Below are 19,230 nucleotides of genomic sequence, written 5' to 3' on the forward strand. Positions count from 1 at the left end.
ATGATGTACTGATGCCACTTTTGTGCGCTATCCAATCGCTCTATTTCTGGAGTGAGAGCTGTGTCCGTGTTCCTGGTGTTAAATTACAATCGTTCACCATGGGTGTCAAACTCTGCCAATGGTGAGTCTTATCTGCACCCCTGCTTGTGATTTTCATGGACAGGATATCAAGGCGCAGCCGAGGTATGGAGAATATCCAGTACAGGGGCATGTAGGTGGAGTCGCTGCTTTTTGCAGATAACATCCTTTTTGCCTCATCAGTCTGTGATTTCCAGTACACACTTTAATGGTTTGATGCCGATTCCTTTTTGCCTCATCAGTCTGTGATTTCCAGTACACACTTGAATGGTTTGATGCCGATTATAAAGCGGCCGGGATGAGGAGCAGCAACTCAAAATCTGAGATCATGGTTCACTCCCACGAGCCAGTAGATTGTTCTCTCCAGGTGAGGGAAGAACAGCTGCCCTGAGTGGAGGAGTTTAAATACCTCAGAGTCTCTTTCATGATTGATGGTACGTGGGAGCGAGAGATCGGCCCGCGGATTGGTGCCGGCACTGTACCGTTCTATGCTAGTGAAATGGGAGCTGAGTTCTCGAATAAAGCTCTCTATTTACAGGCCGGTCTACATTCCCACTCTTACCTATGGTCATGAACTTTTGGTAATGACCGAAATAATGATATCACGGGTATAAGGGGCTGAAATTGAGTTTCTCCGCTAGGTTGCTGGGCTCACTCTCTGTGATCGGGTGGGGAACTCCGTGATCTTGGAGAGCTTCTGAGTCAAGCCACTGCTCTTCCGGATCAAGAGGAGCCAGTTGAGGTTGTTCGGGAACCTGGTAAGGATGCCCCCTGGTAGACTCCCCATGGAACTCGACCGAGCACGTCCCACTGGGTGAAAACCTCGGGGCCGGCCCAGGAAACCTTGGTGGGACTATGTCGCTCGGCTGGCCTGGGAATGCCTGGGAATTCTCCAGAAAGAGCTAAAGACGGTCACCAGGGAAAGGGAGGTCTGGACCTCCATAATCAACATTCTGCCACTGCAACACTCACCAGGACAAGCGGATTGAGAAACGAACGAACGAAAACGTCTTTTAATTTCAAATAACAATGCATAAAAACATGTCAATAACCACATCCTTACCTTTTACATGCACTACACTGTCTTGCTCCTGCATTTGTATTGTTCATTATTTCATGATTTTCAGCATATGGCTTTAAAATTTCTTCTGCTTGACACTTAGTATTTCTCTTCCACAATAAACATTTTCCCATTGCGAACACAATATTCTATAGTGTACACAGACGCATACACAAGTCACATACGCACACTGGCAAAACTTCCAATCCATGATCTCTCTTTCCATGCAAACAATGAGCACGGTTGGCGACATACAGTGCAAAAGAAGTTCAATATACATAAAGGACGGAGTCTATATAAATTCAACAATTCAGGCACCTATACCATGAATACAAAACCTTACACAATGCTGTTGTCAGATGGCTGAATAGTGTGAAAGTCAAGTTATCCGGACTCCTCTCTTTTTTATTGAGATTTTTTTAATGTTACAAAAGTGAAATATTTTCACCTCAAGCAGAATATTTAAAACTGGTTTAACACTGATTGTGAAACTAAACGGCACTTTTAACATGTATACTTTAAATACACCAGTTAAATGATATAAGTTCAGATCCATAGATGACAGACAGCACATGTGTAATGATAATAGAGTCAACCTATGGTGTGAGTGGACTAGTGGCCACGGGAGGTAATGACAGGGGAATCAGCCTACAGTGCGAATGGACTAGTGGCCACGGGAGGTAATGACAGGGAAGTTAGCTTGCAGTACGAAGAGACTGGTGGCTACGGGAATGATCGAGAATAGGAGCGTGGCCAGGTGACGGAAGAGGATAGTAGAGGCTGCTGGGAGAGCGAGCAGTCTAGAGCAAGCGAGAAGGTTTGAGAATTGGGGCGTGGCCTCAGACCGTATATAAGGGAGATGCGCGGGAGACTCGCGGCTGTTGCAGTGGGGTCTACGCCTGCTCAAGTAAACATGTCTTCAATAAAAGAAACCATCTCAAGAATGTGTGTCAAGTCGTCATTACACATGTATTTATCCTATAACCTATATGATTTGAACAAATACGTTTTATATAAGCAACAACAACAACCACCATTCACCACAAAGTGGCAGCGACATCACCAAGAAGCCTGTGCAGGAGGTCACAGGACAGACCTAAAGGCCATTGGTTGGCTGACTGAAATGACTGGCCGATGCACTATCTGTGCCCCCTCCTGTGCCAACTTGTTGTGAGCGTCACTCCTCTGCCCTCCGTTGTTGCTGGAGGTCAACTGCCTCCAACTGTCCGGTAGTGCCCTTCACGAGCCTTCTCCACAAAGGCTGATCTTGATACTGCTGGTACCAGTCATCTGCAAGTCCACTCAGCTCCACATCCTCTTGTACCACATCATTTCCATATCTTCTCTAGCCCATGCCGCGTCTATTTAGCGCCCTCTATCTGGCTGAACAAAACCTGTTTAGGCATGTAGTGGCTGGGTATGTGGGCTATATGACCCCGCCATCGCAGCCTTGCCTGCCGGGGAGTTCACCAATGGGACTTTGTCCAGATCTTTCAAGAATTGTGAGCTCACACAATCGAGCATGCCAGCCTAAATGTTTCTAACCGGCGAAAATGTTCCATTAGAGGGGGTCAATGTTTCACAAGGATAGAGAAGGGAGGGCATAACTGTGGCCAAGAAGACCCGAAGCTTTGTGTAGAGCTGCGTTATGCAGCCGATGAAAAAATAATGCTGCTCGACTCATTGAGAGTGAGACCCCTGCTGTCAAACAGCAGCTGGTCATAAGCATACTGCCCAGGTATGGAAAACTCTCCACTATCTCCACAACTGCCCCATCACTAATGCTGAGTTGATGGGGTGGAGTGTGTGATGACACAAATACGCAGGCAGGTGCTTAGTTTTGGTGTGGCTGATGGTAGGGGCTAACCTCTTAGCGGCACGCTCCAGGTCTAGCAGCAGCACCTCCAACTTCTCCTCTGAATGAGCAGCAGTTACCAGATCATCAGCATACATAACATGGTTGACCAATATGGAGCCATCCCTCAACTGCACTCAAGCATTGATCAGCCTCCATTGTATCTGTACTATATGGAGATTATTCCGGTACAGCCGTGGAAGGCTTCTCGAACTATGTGGTCAAAAAAGATGATAAAAAATGTGGGAGCCAGAAGACACCCCTGCCACACCACAAGGTGAGGGAAAGGCTCCGACTCCCGGTGAAGTAACTTTATCCAGGTCTGCCCACCATAATGAAGGTCCTTAACGATTTTGAGCTGACTTCAAAAGTACAAAGAACAACCCAGAGCCTATAACTATTGATGGCATCATAGGCCTTGAGCAGATAAATTAAGCAGAGACGTAGGTTCCCTATACGTCTGCTGTATTGGGGCTTCTTGAAGAGGGGGGCCATCAGGGCATCCTTTTAATCCTGCGGAACCCATCCATTGGTCCAGACTGTTATTGTGATGCCATATAGGGCAGTCTGCGCAAAAACGCCACCCTCCCTCAATATTTCGCTTGGGAGATCATCTCTGCCCGGCACTTTCCATGGTCTCCGACTCTGGATCGCCTTCAGTACTTCCTCATAAGATGGCACTTCAGCCAACCACTCACAGGAGTGACTACTTCTTCCAATATCTGAGGAACCACAGCCTCAGCAGGGTCATCCCCACTTTGCTCAATGATGTTTTCCAGGCCGAGTGATTTCTCCTCCCCCAAGACCTCACAGAAATGATCAGCACATCTGCAAACTTGTTTCTGGGCGTCGGAGATCGGATCACCTTTCTTTCCCCTAAAAATGGTGATAGGTGTGGCGCCTCAAGCTACTTTTTAATGGAGTGAAATGGTGATTTGTGATCACGGGCTACTGAGGCAGACTCCATCTCCTCAACAACCCGCGACCAGCACTCATCCTTGCTTCACCGTATGGCTCTCTGAACCTCCGAGCGAAGGCTGTGGTAAGCCTCCTCATGCTGTAGTTGTTGGGAGTGGGCCTGTCGCTTTTTATCACCCAGCCTGAACACCTCATCCATCAACCAGGGTCTCTGTGGAGGTTTAGACCATGTGTAATAAAGGTCTCCGTCTCTGTCTTCATTCTTGTTATGCCGCTCACACTTCGCCGGTCCCGACTGTGGACCGGCTGTTCCACTGGCGCGCCCCGCGCGCCCTTTCTGTCAGTTGCACTCCCGCACACCGCTGGCTGATGGTGTGCTTGGAGCCGTCTCCAGCCACGTGGCCGATGGCGCTGGAAACCTTCCACGGCTCGACGTGGTCCCACTTCGAGTCTATGCCAACTGCCACGAGCCTCTTCTGGATCCCCCTTATATTTCCCTCCCTCGTCATCCCGTCTCCACCTTCCACCACGCCCTTTCCGAACCTTCCAGATCACGCCCTTCACTTAGAGCCCCTCCCAGCTCCGCCCCTCGGTTCCACCCCTGATCATCCGGGCATCCAATTGGGCCGGAGGTGGGCGGCGGACCTCCCCATACGCCCACCTTCAAGTTAAAGTTAATTTATTAGGTATAGCCCTGTGAGCCATTCGGCTCTTGAATCGGGTGCAACCGCAACAAACAAAAAACAAAAACAAGAACAAAAAACATCTTAAAGTGAATATGTGACTAAGTGCAAACAGAAAATCCAAGAAAAGACAGCAAAATATTGCAGAAAAAAACACCGTACACCAACGCTGTGTGCAAAAATCCCAGTGGGATGCAAGTCAAACAACAACAACCATGAGACAACTTAGATTAAGGCCATCAGTCTAACTCTGTACTACAACAAACAAACATGGCTAAACCAATACACTTTTCGAAATCACCAAAATAAAGCCATGAAAGCAATGGAAAAGCAATCATAGGAACTGTGACGGAATTTTCACAATAAATGGCATAAACATGTACTACCAAAACCTTGCAGCCATAGCTGGCTGCATGAGCCACTCCACAACAGCAGGAGCATCAATAGGAGTATTATAATTTTTCAATGCACCTTTAAGATCAGCACACTAAATCAAAACACAGGTCATACTTTGTAGCGATCATCCGGAGCGAAACATTTTATTTTAGGCCACTTAATAGCACTGGCAGATAGGGGTGTACAACTCCTCTAGAGCAGTTTTGAGTGAAGATCTCATAGGTAGTGACTCAAGTTTCAATTTATTGGCAATAGCATTCCAGACCCTGGGGGCATCAATAGCAAAGGCCCTTCCTCCAGTATATGTGCGGCAATAGGGAATGTTAAGCTGGTAAATGACTGTAGACCTTAGGTCAAATTCGTTCTTTGAAACAGAGATGAGATCCAGCAGGTAATCTGCGGATTTTTTTGCAAGTACATCATGAATAAATAAGATCTGGTGCACAAGCCGTCGAACATTCTCCGGGCCGTCCGATTGGCCCAGAGCTGAGTGGCAAAACCTCGCTTACGCTCGCATTACACATATACCCAAAGCATCAATTGCAGCATCATGAGCCACAGTCCGAAACCTCACCCATTTCCCCTCGGCATCAGGAGAGGGTGGGGACGATGCCAACCCCAGCTGCAAACGATGATGAAATTCTCACTTGCAACATTCATCAGCTAGCTGAGAACAGGCCACTGTGGAGATGAATGGGGTCCTAGATAGGCGCATCTTGCAGGTGACAATGGGCAGATCAGCTCAACGATAGAATCTGGTGTCAAGGACATGGGCCTGCATCCGCTGTTCTGTCACTATATAGTCCAGAAGATGTTCTGGGTTGGACCCGGCATGCATCCATGATGTTGTGTGGATGCACCAATGGCGGAACATTTTGACTTCCAATCACTCCAGCCCAGGTGCCAACATCATGACCCACTGGGGCATTTAAGTCACCCAACAGGATGACTCTATCCCAATGGGACATTTTAGCGAGCACCTGTGGCAGGAGGTCATAGAAGGCATCTGACTCATCGGCCTTGCCTGCATCCCTTTCACTGATGTTCATCAACCACCACCACTTCTTGCCTCTGGTTGATGGGGAGATGAGTCCAGAGTAGCCTGGGGCTTACAGGTTCCCACATCTCACTGCCATGCTCCCACGCCCTCTTCATTCTTTTGTTCAGAAGAAGAACCACTTCCTGTTGTCTGGCAGTCTCCTGCCCCGAGTAGAGGACTGTCTACCCGTTATGGTAACTGGAGCCAGAGCCAGTCCACCGGACCTCCTGAATACTGCACAAATTCAGGCTTTAACAATCCAACTCTCGACAGAGAAGTGGCAGCGTCTTCTCCACAGTGAGCGTTCAAACATTTCAATTGGCCACTTGCAGTGGTTTTTGGCCGTTTTTGGAAGACCCCAAGAGTAAGGATTCAGTCTCCTGGCTCCGCCAAATGGGGACTTACCAGAAAATATCATGGACGCCTGTCCCACCAGGTTTTCGGGAACAAGCTTAGTTCGATAGCTTGCACTAGTTTAGTTGTAGTTGAATTGAAGGTGAAGGGTTTACCAGCCCCTCACATCTGTCCAGAGCTCCCATTTGGTCACTGCGGTGGCAATAAGCACCATGAGGGGTATAACCGATTGGAACTGGCCTTCCTTCCATGGCATTGCTCACACCCACTACAGCGTTATCATCTAGCACCACCGATGAGGTAGGTGTTGTTTTTGCTGGCCTTTGTCTTTGTCTTTCTATAAGCAGGAACATACCTGTGTAATGTGAGGATATATCCGGCTCACTGACGTATCACAACTCGTCATGATGATTGGCTCTGCCGGTCCTGGTCTATAGCCAATGGGGGGAAGCCTAGGGGCGTGGCCCTGATGTAATAGAAAGGTGACAGCTGTAAGTAGAGGATTGGTTCTGCTGACTTTGGCCACAGCCAATCGGGAGATGAGTCAGGGGCGCGGTCCCGGGAGCCTACAAAGGAGCCTGGAATATTCCATGGAGGCTAACCAGGATTGGTGGAAACATACCACGTGACCCGGGTATTAAATAGGGGTGGAGACGAACGACACGTCGTCAGAACGGGAACGAACGGAGGAAGGGGCCACGCGTGAGCAGGGCTCCAGGTTGCCACGTGGCGTCCGCGTCTCTCTCTCTCTATCCATCTCACGCTGCTAACAGGCAGCGTGAAGGAAAGCTGTAATGAAAAGTGAATAAAAGACCGGATTCCAAAAGTCGCCTCAACGACCTTTATTACATTGGTGTCAGAAGTATCTCTTGAGACCGTTTGGACGATTCCTCTAAAATGTCCAAGCACCTCAAGAAGAGAAACCCACCGGACCCTCCGTGGGAGAAAGAGGTTGAGGCGGATGAGGACGAGCTGCTGGGAGCTGCGGGTCCTCTGCCTCCGGCTGCTGCTCTCCCCAACGCCGCTCATCGCCAACAGGCTAGTGAAGTGACGTCTTCGACTGCGGACGAGGGGTTGCGTCAACTGGCGGAGTAGATTGAATCGCTCCGTGCAATTTTGCTAAATCCTGTGACGGTGGTCGCATCTTCAGCGGCCCTCGGTCGGCCGCGTGGAATTCAACCAAGGGCCGATGATCAGGATTTTCAGCGGGAAACGATGTCCGCCATTGCTCCTGCCGCGGAGGGAGAGGCCTCCATCTTGGGCGGGGCTGCTGCAATGAAGCCGCCGGACGCCATCTTGGGAGGGGCTGCCGAAACGCGGCCGCCGGACGCCATCTTGAGCGGGCCTGCTGCCACGCAGCCGCCGGCCGCCATTTTGACGGAGCCGCGAAATACGCAGGGAGCGGGATTGGAGACGCTCGAGGCGTCGGACATTCACCGCGGACATCGTCTTCCTCAAATCAAGGAATTTGTCGCCGGGGGCGATTGGAGTGCATTCACGTGGCGGTTCGAGTCAGCCTTTCGGTCGGTGCGATGGATGGAGGCGGAGGCACTGAAGGCTCTGCCCACGCTGTTAGATAATGTCTCCTTGGCGGTCTTCCGATCCATCCCAGCGAGCAAGAAGAAGACGCTGAGTGACGCTTTCACGGAAATGGCGGAGTTCTACGAACCGCCGACGGCGGCTACCAGAAAATGTATGTTACGTCGTCGAGGATCAGAGGAATCGCCTTTGGCTTACCGAGGGGCACTGTTAGCGCTTGCCATGGCCGCCTACCCCGACTCGTCAGCTGATATCCTGGATCCTCTCATCCTTTCTAGAATGATTGAGCTGGCCCAGGAACTGAACATCTCGTTGCCGGTGTGCGGCCACGAACCGCTTACGTCTCGATGGGTGGCGCACTGCTTGGACGCCAAGTTCAACCTTAAACGCTGGGATCAGATGGCGGCATGAACGGGGAATCCTGAAATAGATGGTCCACCGTTGGGGTGGTCTCCATGTCGGGTCGTCCACGGCTCCAATGACTCCAGCGACGACGAGGTGATGGCTGCTGTTCCTCGCTGGGTCCCGAAACGTCGGCCGCGCGAGCAGCGTGATGGGGCCGGACGACCATGTGCAGGGACCGGGACGAGCGACCGCCGGGCGACGGCGGCCACGTGTTTTAAGTGTGGCCGACGAGGCCATTTCACCCGGGATTGCCGCTGCCGACTTCAACCTTCTCAGCTCCCATCGGGCCGGCTTCCATCTCCTCCACCGGACGCGGATCCACGGCACCCTCGGGCAAGTCGGCACACATCGGACACCCGGCAGGTCTTGTCACATCACCCATCCACTCGCACACATGTTTGCACTCCGGACGGTAATTGTGGTACACCTGTGTCGATGCCGCACTCTGCGACACAATGTAAAAAATTGGCCCGTAGGGTGGTAGCAACTGCGTCGGGGTCCTCGACGGTACGGGGTACCATCGATGGGATCGGTGTTCGTATTTTGGTGGACACTGGTGCGTCTGCTACCATCATTTCCGATGTTATTTTTCATCTCCTGTCCATTCCTACGCCACGGATCCGACCGGCTAATGACGCGTGCGTTGCTGCTAATGGGGGTAGCATGGGTATGCTATAGGGAATATCACCGCGGAGAAACCAGTTTTGATCTCACGTTCACTGGCCGTCCCATGCCGATTGGGCACCGATTTCTTGCGCCGCATGCTTGGAAATGCCAGGGGGCCGTAGGATGTCGTTCCTGCCGTCCCTGCTGGGCCGTTCGCCCCCAGATAACGCTGTTAAAGCGATTGTTGCTGCCACGGTGGAGGTACCATCAGGCTCGCAAATGCTTGTTCCGCTGTGTTACCAAAAGCGTTTGGAAACTGCGGACGGTGCGACAGGTGTGCTGTTGTCCCCGTCGAATTCTGTGGCAAAATCCTTTTCCCTAGTAGCGGCTCAAACTATCGTTCAGCCTGGTCAGGCCCCGTTTATACAAGTGTTAAATGGGGGCCCGGACCGGGTCGTCGTCCCAGCTGGCTCGGTATTGGCTTACGCCACTACCGATTTCACCAGCTTTGAGGGTGAACCACCCACAAAAATGGCCGCTGGCGGGCCACGATACGATCGTTCAGACGATCGATGGATCGCAGATTTGTGCGGGGAAAATACATCTTTGTCGCCGACGCAGCGGAACGCCTTGCATTCATTATTATCGGAGTACGCTGACGTTTTCAGTAAAAACTATTTGGATCTGGGCCATACCTCGCTCGTGTCGCACCATATCGACACCGGTGTGGCGGGACCGATTTGTATGCACCCGCATCGCATGAGCCCTGCTGAAAGGGAACACGTACGTGGCGCGGTGGACGACATGTTAGCGGCCGATATAATTTCGCCGTCCAACAGTGCTCGGGACGCGCCGGTGGTGCTGGTTAAGAAAAAGGATGGTGGGACGAGGTTTTGTGTGGATTTCCGCCGATTAAATAAGATATCCGTGGCGGACGCATACCCCTTGCCACGGATGGACGACTCGTTGGACGCTTTGTCAGGTGCAAATTTTTTCTCCACCCTCGACCTGTCGTCTGGGTTTTGGCAGCTTCCCCTCGATGACGTGTCCAAACGAAAAACGGCGTTCCGCACGCCACAAGGCTTCTTTGAGTTTAACCGCTTACCTATGGGCTTGAATGCGGCACCGGCGACGTTCCAACGCCTGATGGAACTGGTGCTAGCGGGGCTGCAGTGGGAAACGTGCCTCATATATTTGGACAATATCATCGTATTCAGCCGCACGTTCGAAGAACACCTCCAACGACTGGAGACTGTCTTTCAGAGGATGCGCTCGGCTTACCTAAAATTTAAACCAAAGAAGTGCCACCTTTTGCAGCGGTCCGTCCGCTACTTGGGACACATCGTCAGCTCTGGCGGTGTGTCCACGGACCCTCAGAAAACGGCGTGTATCCGAGAGTGGCCCACGCCCACTTCGGTGGGCGACGTACGGCGGTTTATTGGGTTCGCATCCTACTATTGCCGTTTTGTTAAGAACTTCGCGACGCTGGCTAAGCCGCTGCATGTTCTGATGGGGAAAAATCAGAGATGTAAATGGGGCCCGGAAGAGGAGCGCTCTTTTCAATCTCTTCGGGATCATTTGGCCACCGCGCCGACGCTCGACTACCCGGACTTTTCCCAGCCATTCATCCTTGACACGGATGCTAGCGATATCGGCATAGGCGCCGTTTTGTCGCAGCGGAAAGACGGGGTCGAGCGAGTGGTGGCATACGGCAGTAGGGTTCTGTCCCCTGCCGAGACCGGATATTGCGTGATGTGACGAGAACCGCTAGCTATCGTACATTTTGTTCGCCAGTAGCGGCCGTGCCTGTATGGATGGAAATTCCTCATGCGCACTGACCACGCTGCCTTGCAATATTCTTTGAAATTGGAACAACCGTCCGGTCAATTGGCTCAGTGGTTGGAATCGTTACAGGAATTTTCCTTCAATATCACGTACCGCAAGGGTACTCGCCATGCCAACATGGACGCTCTCTCCAGGTTGCCCCTGACTCCTCCCTGCGCCTGTCTGATGGGTATGCACCACTGTGCGTCGCTGCCTACCTCGCCCTGTCCGGTTATGGGGGCGTTGTCGAACGATGAAGCTCAGGATGTGCCCGTTGGCGCCGACGATACGCTGCATTTTCCGCACTCGGTGTGGCTACGTCAGCAGGAGGCTGATGCCTCTCTGGCTCCACTGCGGGAACTGATTGGGAAACCGAGATCTCATTTGGCTGGATGGAAATGGCAGATATTTCAGGGCCAGGCGGGATTGCTGATGTGTACGGATGGATTATTTGACCGTTCACGCCTGGTTGTGCCGACATCCCTGCGTCACAATCTAGTCCGCGCTCTGCACGCCGACAAGCTGATGCACCTCGGCGTGCAGAAAACATTGGCCGCATTGCAACAGGATTTCTTTTGGCCCGGCATGACTGCAGACGTCCAAAACTTTATCCGGTCATGCCATGATTGTGCAAGGCGGAAACCGCCTTGTCAAAATTATATCCCTCCACTACGTTCAATCGAGGTGTCCCGTATTAATGAGCTAGTTGCTCTGGACATCCTGGGCCCGTCCATCGGCTAGGGGAAATAAATACCTCTTGGTCGGGGTCGAATATTTTTCTCGCTGGCCTATGGCCTGGCCTTTGCCTGACCAAACAGCCTTGTCCATCACCGACACTTTCTTGAATGGATACGTCATGGATAAAGGAGCACCCGAAGGGCTGCTCACGGATCAAGGACGTAACTTCTCCTCCAAATTGCTCAAAGACGTATGCTCTGCGTTGGGTACAAAGAAAATCCGCACTTCCCCTTACCATCCGTAAACGGATGGCATGGTGGAACGATTTAACCGCACCCTTTCGGCCATGCTTTGTCACACGGTGAGTGAAAAACAAACCGATTGGGACTTGCACATACCGGGCGTCCTGGCGGCATACCGCATGGTTCCGCACGTGTTCACAGGATATTTGCCATTTTTCCTGATATATGGCCGTGAGAATGTACCCCCGATTGATGTGCAACTGGATGCAGGGGGGAAACAACCGTCCCCTTCCTTGTCTGATCACGTGCGGGACTCGCTTAAACGGGTTACGGAGGTGCGAGAGGCCGCCAGATGTGCGACGACCCGTACGCAGGCAAGGAACGAGAGGTATGCGCGTCGATCGCGAACTGACATGCCTTGGTCGGTGGGCGATATGGAATGGCTCCATTGCCCTCAGGTGCCAGTGGGTACGTCCCCTAAATTGCACAAGCCTTGGCGGGGACCTGTGAGGCTGGTGGACATTCGGAATCCCCAGAGTGTTCGCATCCAGTACGGCCAACGTCATTGGTATGTCCATTCGCCGCGGCTCAAGCCCTACGTTGACCCGCGTGTTGGCCCTTCATCTCCACTTGTTGACTTGCCAGGGTCTGGCGTGCCGAATGTGCCACTTGCCTCGCCCGTTGATCCCCAGCGGGGCTGTGCTATACCCCCCGCAGATGAACAGGTTTTGAAGGACGACGAGACCTCGGATGCCCCGCCTCCAACGGGGCCTGCCCCAGATACAACGGAAACCGAACATTCTACTTCTTCTCCACGGCAACCACCTCCTGCTGAACAGTCGGCGAGGCAACCGTGCATGAAGAAAGGAGAGGGTCCGGCGTCGCGCATGCGGTCGAAATCTCTCCCGTTTCGCTAATATTAATTGCCTTGCGGTCTGTCACCCTGTTGTTACTGCGCTACAGGGGCGCCCTAATGTATGTCTGTTGTTAAATGTTTTGAATCCCTCGGCGCGTTGACGCCTACTCCCCCCTTACCTTGTTAATGCGTCTTAGACGCCCTAAAATTTATTCTAATGATATTCGGCCTGTCACCCTTTTCCCAGCCGAGATGGCTGACTTTTTACACCGGGGGGGGGGGGGGGGGGTGATGTAATGTGAGGATATATCCGGCTCCCTGACATATCACAACTCGTCATAATGATTGGCTCTGCCGGTCTTAGTCTATAGCCAATGGGGGGAAGCCTAGGGGAGTGGTCCTGACGTAATGGAAAGGTGACAGCTGTAAGTAGAGGATTGGTTCTGCTGGCTTTGGCCACAGCCAATAGGGAGATGAGTCAGGGCCGTGGTCCCGGGAGCCTACGAGGGAGCCTAAAATATTCCATGGAGGCTAACCGGGATTGGTGGAAACGTACCACGTGACCCGGGTATTAAATAGGGGTGGAGACGAACGACACGTGGTCAGAACGGGAACGAACGGAGGAAGGGGCCACGCGTGAGCGGGGCTCCGGGTTGCCACGTGGCGGCGCGTCTCTCTCTCTATCCCTCTCACGCTGCTGACAGGCAGCGTGTACAAGTCACACCCAATATTTATACTGCACGAGTCGACATAATAATGATCCATTAGGGTGAACCACAGAAAATTATGAAGTAATTTTACCTTCACTGGTTGAACCAATATTACGGATATAAAGAAGGATGAGAGGAATCGAACGAGCCAGCGGTTGGCCTTCTCTGGGCCCCACTCCATGCTGTAGAGGATCGTGAAGAAGCCAGAGCTCAGGACAGCAAGGACCACGAGACACCAGGCTACGCATCTGCAGCCACCGGGCCAAGGGCCCCTCCAGGAGTTCTTCTGGCCTGGAGACCGCTCACTCTCTGAGCGGCTGTTGCGGAATATGAGCACGACCACAAGGCTGACAGGCACCTCCACCAGGCTGCTGAGGAGGCTGATGAGGACGTCGGTGAGAGACAGCGGCCCCACCGTGACCCCGCCGCCCGCTCCGTTGGCTGCCTGCTTCTTTCCGAACCACATGGCGTTGGCGATCATCATGAGGAAGAGGAGCGTGACGCAGCAGGAGATGCGCTGCACGCGGGAAAAGTTGGTCTTGAATGGGCGGATGAAAACGGAAAACCTGCAATGGACATGTGTTTAAAATTGAATAACATTTCCACTGATTAAATTGGTGTAGTCTGTTAAATTGCAAAATATAGTACAAATATTTTTCTTAGTAAACCATCATACAATAGTTAATTTCGAGCGTCATTATTTTAATTGTTTGAAAAAAGGGATCTAAATTTCAAGTGAACTGCTGCTGAGCATAGGCTAAAGTTAATATGTAAATAATACAAGGTAAAACATACATGTATATAAACATCCATTTGTCGAACCACTGTTGGATGAGGGCCTTCCCATGCCATGCGGGCGTGGGGGTTATTCCACCATACTTCACCGCACTGGTCAATGCAAAATGGTGAAGGCAGCAAGCATAGATATAGTATCAAGGAAGTACAGCACAACATCAGGTTTTGCCGCACTACTGCTCACTACTGTACACCATGTAGCCCCGCAGCAGCCTATAGCAACCTGTTATACATGGTGATCACATATCCAGACACGTATCCAGACTCTACCCGACTTATCTGAGATCTGATCTGAATAACAACTCTGGCAATGCTGACACTTCAATGATTGGCTAACCCTACATGACCAGGTAATTGTAGCTCAGCTCTAAAACGTTTCTAAAATCTTGTCTTGTGCTTCTTACTTACCAAAGATGGCCTTCAGAAAAGTTTCCCTTGAGTGCGTGATGAACCATCCACTTATTGCCGAATGAAAATCGTTCTTCTTTAACGTAAAACCTTCTACCGTACTGCCCGATATTCATTTCATAGGAGAGCATTGAATTCACACAAAACAAATATCTGCAGGGGAGAAATAAGTGACACTTGTATTTTAACGATTTATTGCACCCTAGTGGCTGCAATAAAATAGATCATACATGCTTCATAGATACAATTCTTATATCAACTGCAGGCCTATTGCAGATTCAAATTAGTCATAATTTCCTTGCTCAAGCAAACATTGTGATGACCATTTACGTTGGTGACCCTCAGTGATCGATGCTTTAACATCTGATTGTGGGGTCCCGTCTCACTATAGGATTACCACCACTGTCTTCCACACAGAGTTACTCATGTATTGGTCCAATAGGAATGATGAGCTGAGACCAACCCTAAAATTGTAATTAAACTAACAACCTCCTGACGATGATTTGGATATTTTGCCATTACACATTTAAGGTGGGGAAATTATACTTAAGACAGAATTATCCAGAAACACACATTGGTGTATTGTGATTATAGATGGAAAATATTTCACATGTAAATCCCAATTGACCGACAATATTTACTCACACTTGGTTTTTCTCAAGATCCAGAACTGATATTTCATTGATGGTCCAGAAATCACAGGGATCACCATCATTCAGCCAGAGTTTAATGTGTGATGGCTTCCCATAGTATTTAGGAACAGAGAAAAGAAAGTTGTTTGTGCTGCCCGTTTCAAATTCCTAAACAAATTCATGGTTAGTAAACTTATGTTCAGTTCATACTTCACAACACATTTTTCTTTATTAGACCAGGCATATTAATTGGTATTATTTTCCTAACAAAATGTATTAGTCTTCATACAACACTTAATCTGATATGCATTCAAATATTTTAGTTGTTTTACTTAATGCTGATTGTCAACAGTGATCACAAAGCTGAACATGATTACATGAGTACAGGAAATCTATGTTGGCTGCCCAGCCAGCTCTTTCCCTGTCCGCTTCAGTTGATCTGCTTGGGCTGGGCCACGTTGGTGCTATGTGTTCTAAACTGTCCTGTATGAACGGTCGAAATAATGAGCCTCCATCACCAGGATTGCCTCCACAGTGCGTAAAAGCAAACTAGACAAGTGCTGTTAGCGAGCACGCCCGGCAGCCTTTGTCTCCCTAGTGGCAATGTTTTTACACATCGCAGTAAGTACTCAATTGAGGCTTAGTCGATCAAGGGGAGGCCCAGGGCCAGTTCAAATAATCGCCGCTGATGTTGGCCATGAGCGGAAATCGAACCCTGGTCAGGCTACACATCTGCCTGCTGCAATGCTTCTTGCTGGAAAGGTGCACACCTTCGGCGTTACATCACAAGCTGTCACAGCGCCTCAACATACATTTGTAATTTGAGGCTGTATGTACTGGAAAGTCGTGCTGAATATCAACTTGAAAACAGCAGATCGACTCGTACCTTTAACTCCGGGTGGGTGAGCTCGTGTGTCCCCGAATCAATTTCATCGAAGTAGAGGGTAAAGCAGACACACGAACGCGTCCCTGCATCCTTGGTTGATGCCGTTACTACTCGCAGCACGAGTGAGCGCCTGTTCTCATCGTCCGCGTTGAATAGCTGAAACATCCTATTCTGAAAGTTTAAAGTTTGCATTACGTCGTGTCTATTAGAGTTGTCTTGTTTTAAATCTTCAGTGTCATTTTGGTTTAAAGTAACCGTTAATAGGAATGCAGTCATTATTTACTGTCCATGCCATATCAGTCATGGTGTTTGTTTGACTATTCTTGATTTTGCCAGTCTGTGCGGGTTGATGATGAATAGGGCGCCCAGGACTGGTTCAGATATCACTTGCCATTGATATTAGCCATGGCAAGGAATCGAGCTCAGGTCACTAGATTTATAGCACAGTGCGTGAACCACCGCGGCACCGCTCCATACCATAAATCTAATCGAATTTGCCATTCCAAAGTCAATATTGACCACAGAACACAATAACAAATGGTATTAGTTACCTTTTCGTTATCCTTGATGTCTGCCTTCCTTGCCCACAGCAGCATGATGAGATAGAGCAGGATGATCACAATGACAGCGGCAAACACGGCGCCGTTTGACACAAGGTCAAACTTCGTGAACACCGTCGAGAAGTCGATGGTGTTTGGGGCCAACACCTCTGCCGCTATGAAGACTCGCTCGCGACCGGCGTTCGTTGTGGTGGCCTTGTTACCTCCACCAACCACACAAACGGTGCTGTTCATTGTGGAGTTAGGGTGCACCTGTGCAAGGAATATCAAGGTGAAGCTATTGCAATTTTATTTACAGTAGAAATTATTGATTAGAAGTTAATGCATCATGAATTCAATGAGTTAAACGAGTGGACGACATAAAAGGCTTACGTGTTGATTGTCTCTGTTTAAGTACTGGAAAGTACGACGGAATCTCGTGATTTGTTACACTTGAAATGTGATGACTCGTCACAATTCGTGCTCGTGATTTCATTCAATGATTATCTCGTAACCTTGTGGTGAATGCAGTGCATCTAGTGGCGGCACGGATCGTTTGGAACTACGGTATTGCATTCAGCACCAAAACAAAAAGTTCACGCCTGATTGAATGGCAGTCGCATGAGCATAAAAATGTATTTGAATTGATGAATCAATGAATCATTACTTGCCTCATAATAATTTAACACATAGACCAGGGGTCGGGAACCTTTTTGACTGGGAGAGCCATAAAAGCCAAATATTTCTCAATATATTTCATTGACAGCCATATAGTATTTTTAACGTATAATAAATTAAATATGTCTTACTTTTAATGCGACTTCTGGTCACGGGACCCGTGACCCGAGAAATTTTATCTTCAAAACTAATTTCTGTTTACTTTAAAATGACACAGTATTATTAAGCAATATCACACGTATTTTAAAATCAGTTCCAAACTGATTTTATTTTTTTATTATTATTTTTTTCAACTCAAAATTGTCTGGGAGCCATATGTCGTCACCGGAAGAGCCATATATGGCTCGCGAGCCATAGGTTCCCGACCGCTGACATAGACTATTAAATATGAAAGAGATGCGTTGCATTGGACGTACTTGTGCCAAACTGTAACTCCATTCACCATGGACACAATCCCACACTTTGCAGGCAGCCGTCCACAACAGTATTTTTACAGACACACCACTGAGGCTTTTTTTGCTATCTAAAAAGGCCACGCAAGAAAACATCAGGCAAGCAGTAAATATTCACTGCGTTAAGCAATACACTTTAATGAATCGCAATATCCATTTCGTGTTTGGAGTTACAGGTGACAAGTCTTACCTTTAGACTTTAACGTGATGTAATAAACCCCGGGCTGTGTTTCATTACCGGGGATGAAAAATGAATGTTGACGTCGTTGTCCGTTGGCAGTGTTGTTTTTGCGCTCAGTGTCGTTGCTGATTGGTGATTGTTGGTCACTGCCTGCCGAGTTGTTTGATTCCCATACGAAGCGGTAGTCAAACACCAGAGGCTCAAGCTGAGGAGCCTGCTGATATCTGATGAGGAGCTCCAGCCCACCGACCACGTTGTCGGCTTGCAAAATGTCCAACAACACTGCGGATCCGTTGCTTTTAACCGTGAACCGTTTATCCACTGAAATGTCGCCGGCAGACGTTGCCGTAAAGGTTGTCACCTGCTCGGCAATCGCCAGGTTTTTGACCTTGACCAGTGCCGACGTGGCGTTGATGCTTCTCTTCACATCACTCACTTGCAGGCTTGCCACCGAACTGTTTATTGAGTTGTCTCTGTTCCACGCAAATGGGTTCACTGCAAAGGACGACAACTTAAAACAAACAAAGAGAGAGACGATTATTAGCTTAACGCAACATGCTGTTTAATAAACACATAACGATGGATTTATATCGGATGGCTGGTTTGGACTGGACGCAATTTTCATACAAAGTACAGTACTTAATTTAAAGCGTTATGAGGACTGCACAGTTCGAGTTGGCAAATTAAAAGCTCAGTTCGGTAGGTGTTGGATTTATCGTCTCATTATTACTGGGTTTAATTACCATCAAGGGCTACGAGATCAGTAGATTTATATTTTCAATAAAGCTTTGCGATACAATTCGCAATAGTTGTGTTTACAAGTGACCACTGTGTTTTAAGTGTGCCATGTATAGAACGTGATCCATTTATAGAAACCCCACTAAATTACTGTGATGGGGAGACATTACAAATGTAATAAAGGACTCGACCACGATGTCTGGCTTGGTGTCCTTTATTCGGTTCTTCTCTCTTAACCCGCACGGCTGTCCTTCTATAAGACTCTATACTGACACTGATACTGCTCTCCTGCAGTTTCTCCCCTCGTCGTTCTCTCAGCCTCTCTCTCCTCTCGTCGCTCTCGTAGCCTCTCTCTCACACACAGCCTCGCCGGCTGTGTTCCCCGCAGCTCCTCGTCCGCCTTCTCTCCAGCCGCCCCACCGCTGTCTTCTCTCGCAGCTCCGCTGGCTGCTCCCTTAGCTGGCCACCGCTGGCCGCCGCTGCCACCCCTTGGCTTTGCCCACGTGGCCTTACTCTGGTCCAGTCCCACTCGTTCTGCTTTCCTCTTCCGGTCTCCTCCCTTAAGAACCTTAACCTTTCCTCCCACGTCACCTAACTCCACCTCTCCGTGACGTCACATCCGGGAGGTCGCCCGCGCCCGCATTACACCACCCTCCCCCGTGGAGAAAAACCCAGCCG

At 49.7% G+C, this 19,230-nt stretch overlaps 1 protein-coding gene across 1 annotated transcript in view; it reads right to left on the minus strand.

The window, feature by feature from the left end:
- The window catches only part of LOC133349891 (polycystin-1-like protein 2), a 41,343-nt gene that overhangs the window by 13,214 nt on the left and 8,899 nt on the right, over positions 1 to 19,230 (minus strand). Inside the window, exons 5-12 of the mRNA XM_061563730.1 lie at positions 17,824 to 18,325; positions 17,598 to 17,704; positions 16,516 to 16,776; positions 15,965 to 16,135; positions 15,092 to 15,246; positions 14,447 to 14,599; positions 13,335 to 13,809; positions 1,142 to 1,287 (exon numbers count right to left, since the gene is read on the minus strand). Coding sequence (XP_061419714.1) covers positions 1,142 to 1,287; positions 13,335 to 13,809; positions 14,447 to 14,599; positions 15,092 to 15,246; positions 15,965 to 16,135; positions 16,516 to 16,776; positions 17,598 to 17,704; positions 17,824 to 18,325 — 1,970 coding nt within the window. The remainder of the gene's footprint in view (positions 1 to 1,141; positions 1,288 to 13,334; positions 13,810 to 14,446; positions 14,600 to 15,091; positions 15,247 to 15,964; positions 16,136 to 16,515; positions 16,777 to 17,597; positions 17,705 to 17,823; positions 18,326 to 19,230) is intronic.

This window comes from Lethenteron reissneri, chromosome 32 (genome assembly GCF_015708825.2).
Source record: "Lethenteron reissneri isolate LAM-NWPU_2019-01 chromosome 32, ASM1570882v1, whole genome shotgun sequence".
Lineage (NCBI taxonomy): Eukaryota > Metazoa > Chordata > Hyperoartia > Petromyzontiformes > Petromyzontidae > Lethenteron > Lethenteron reissneri.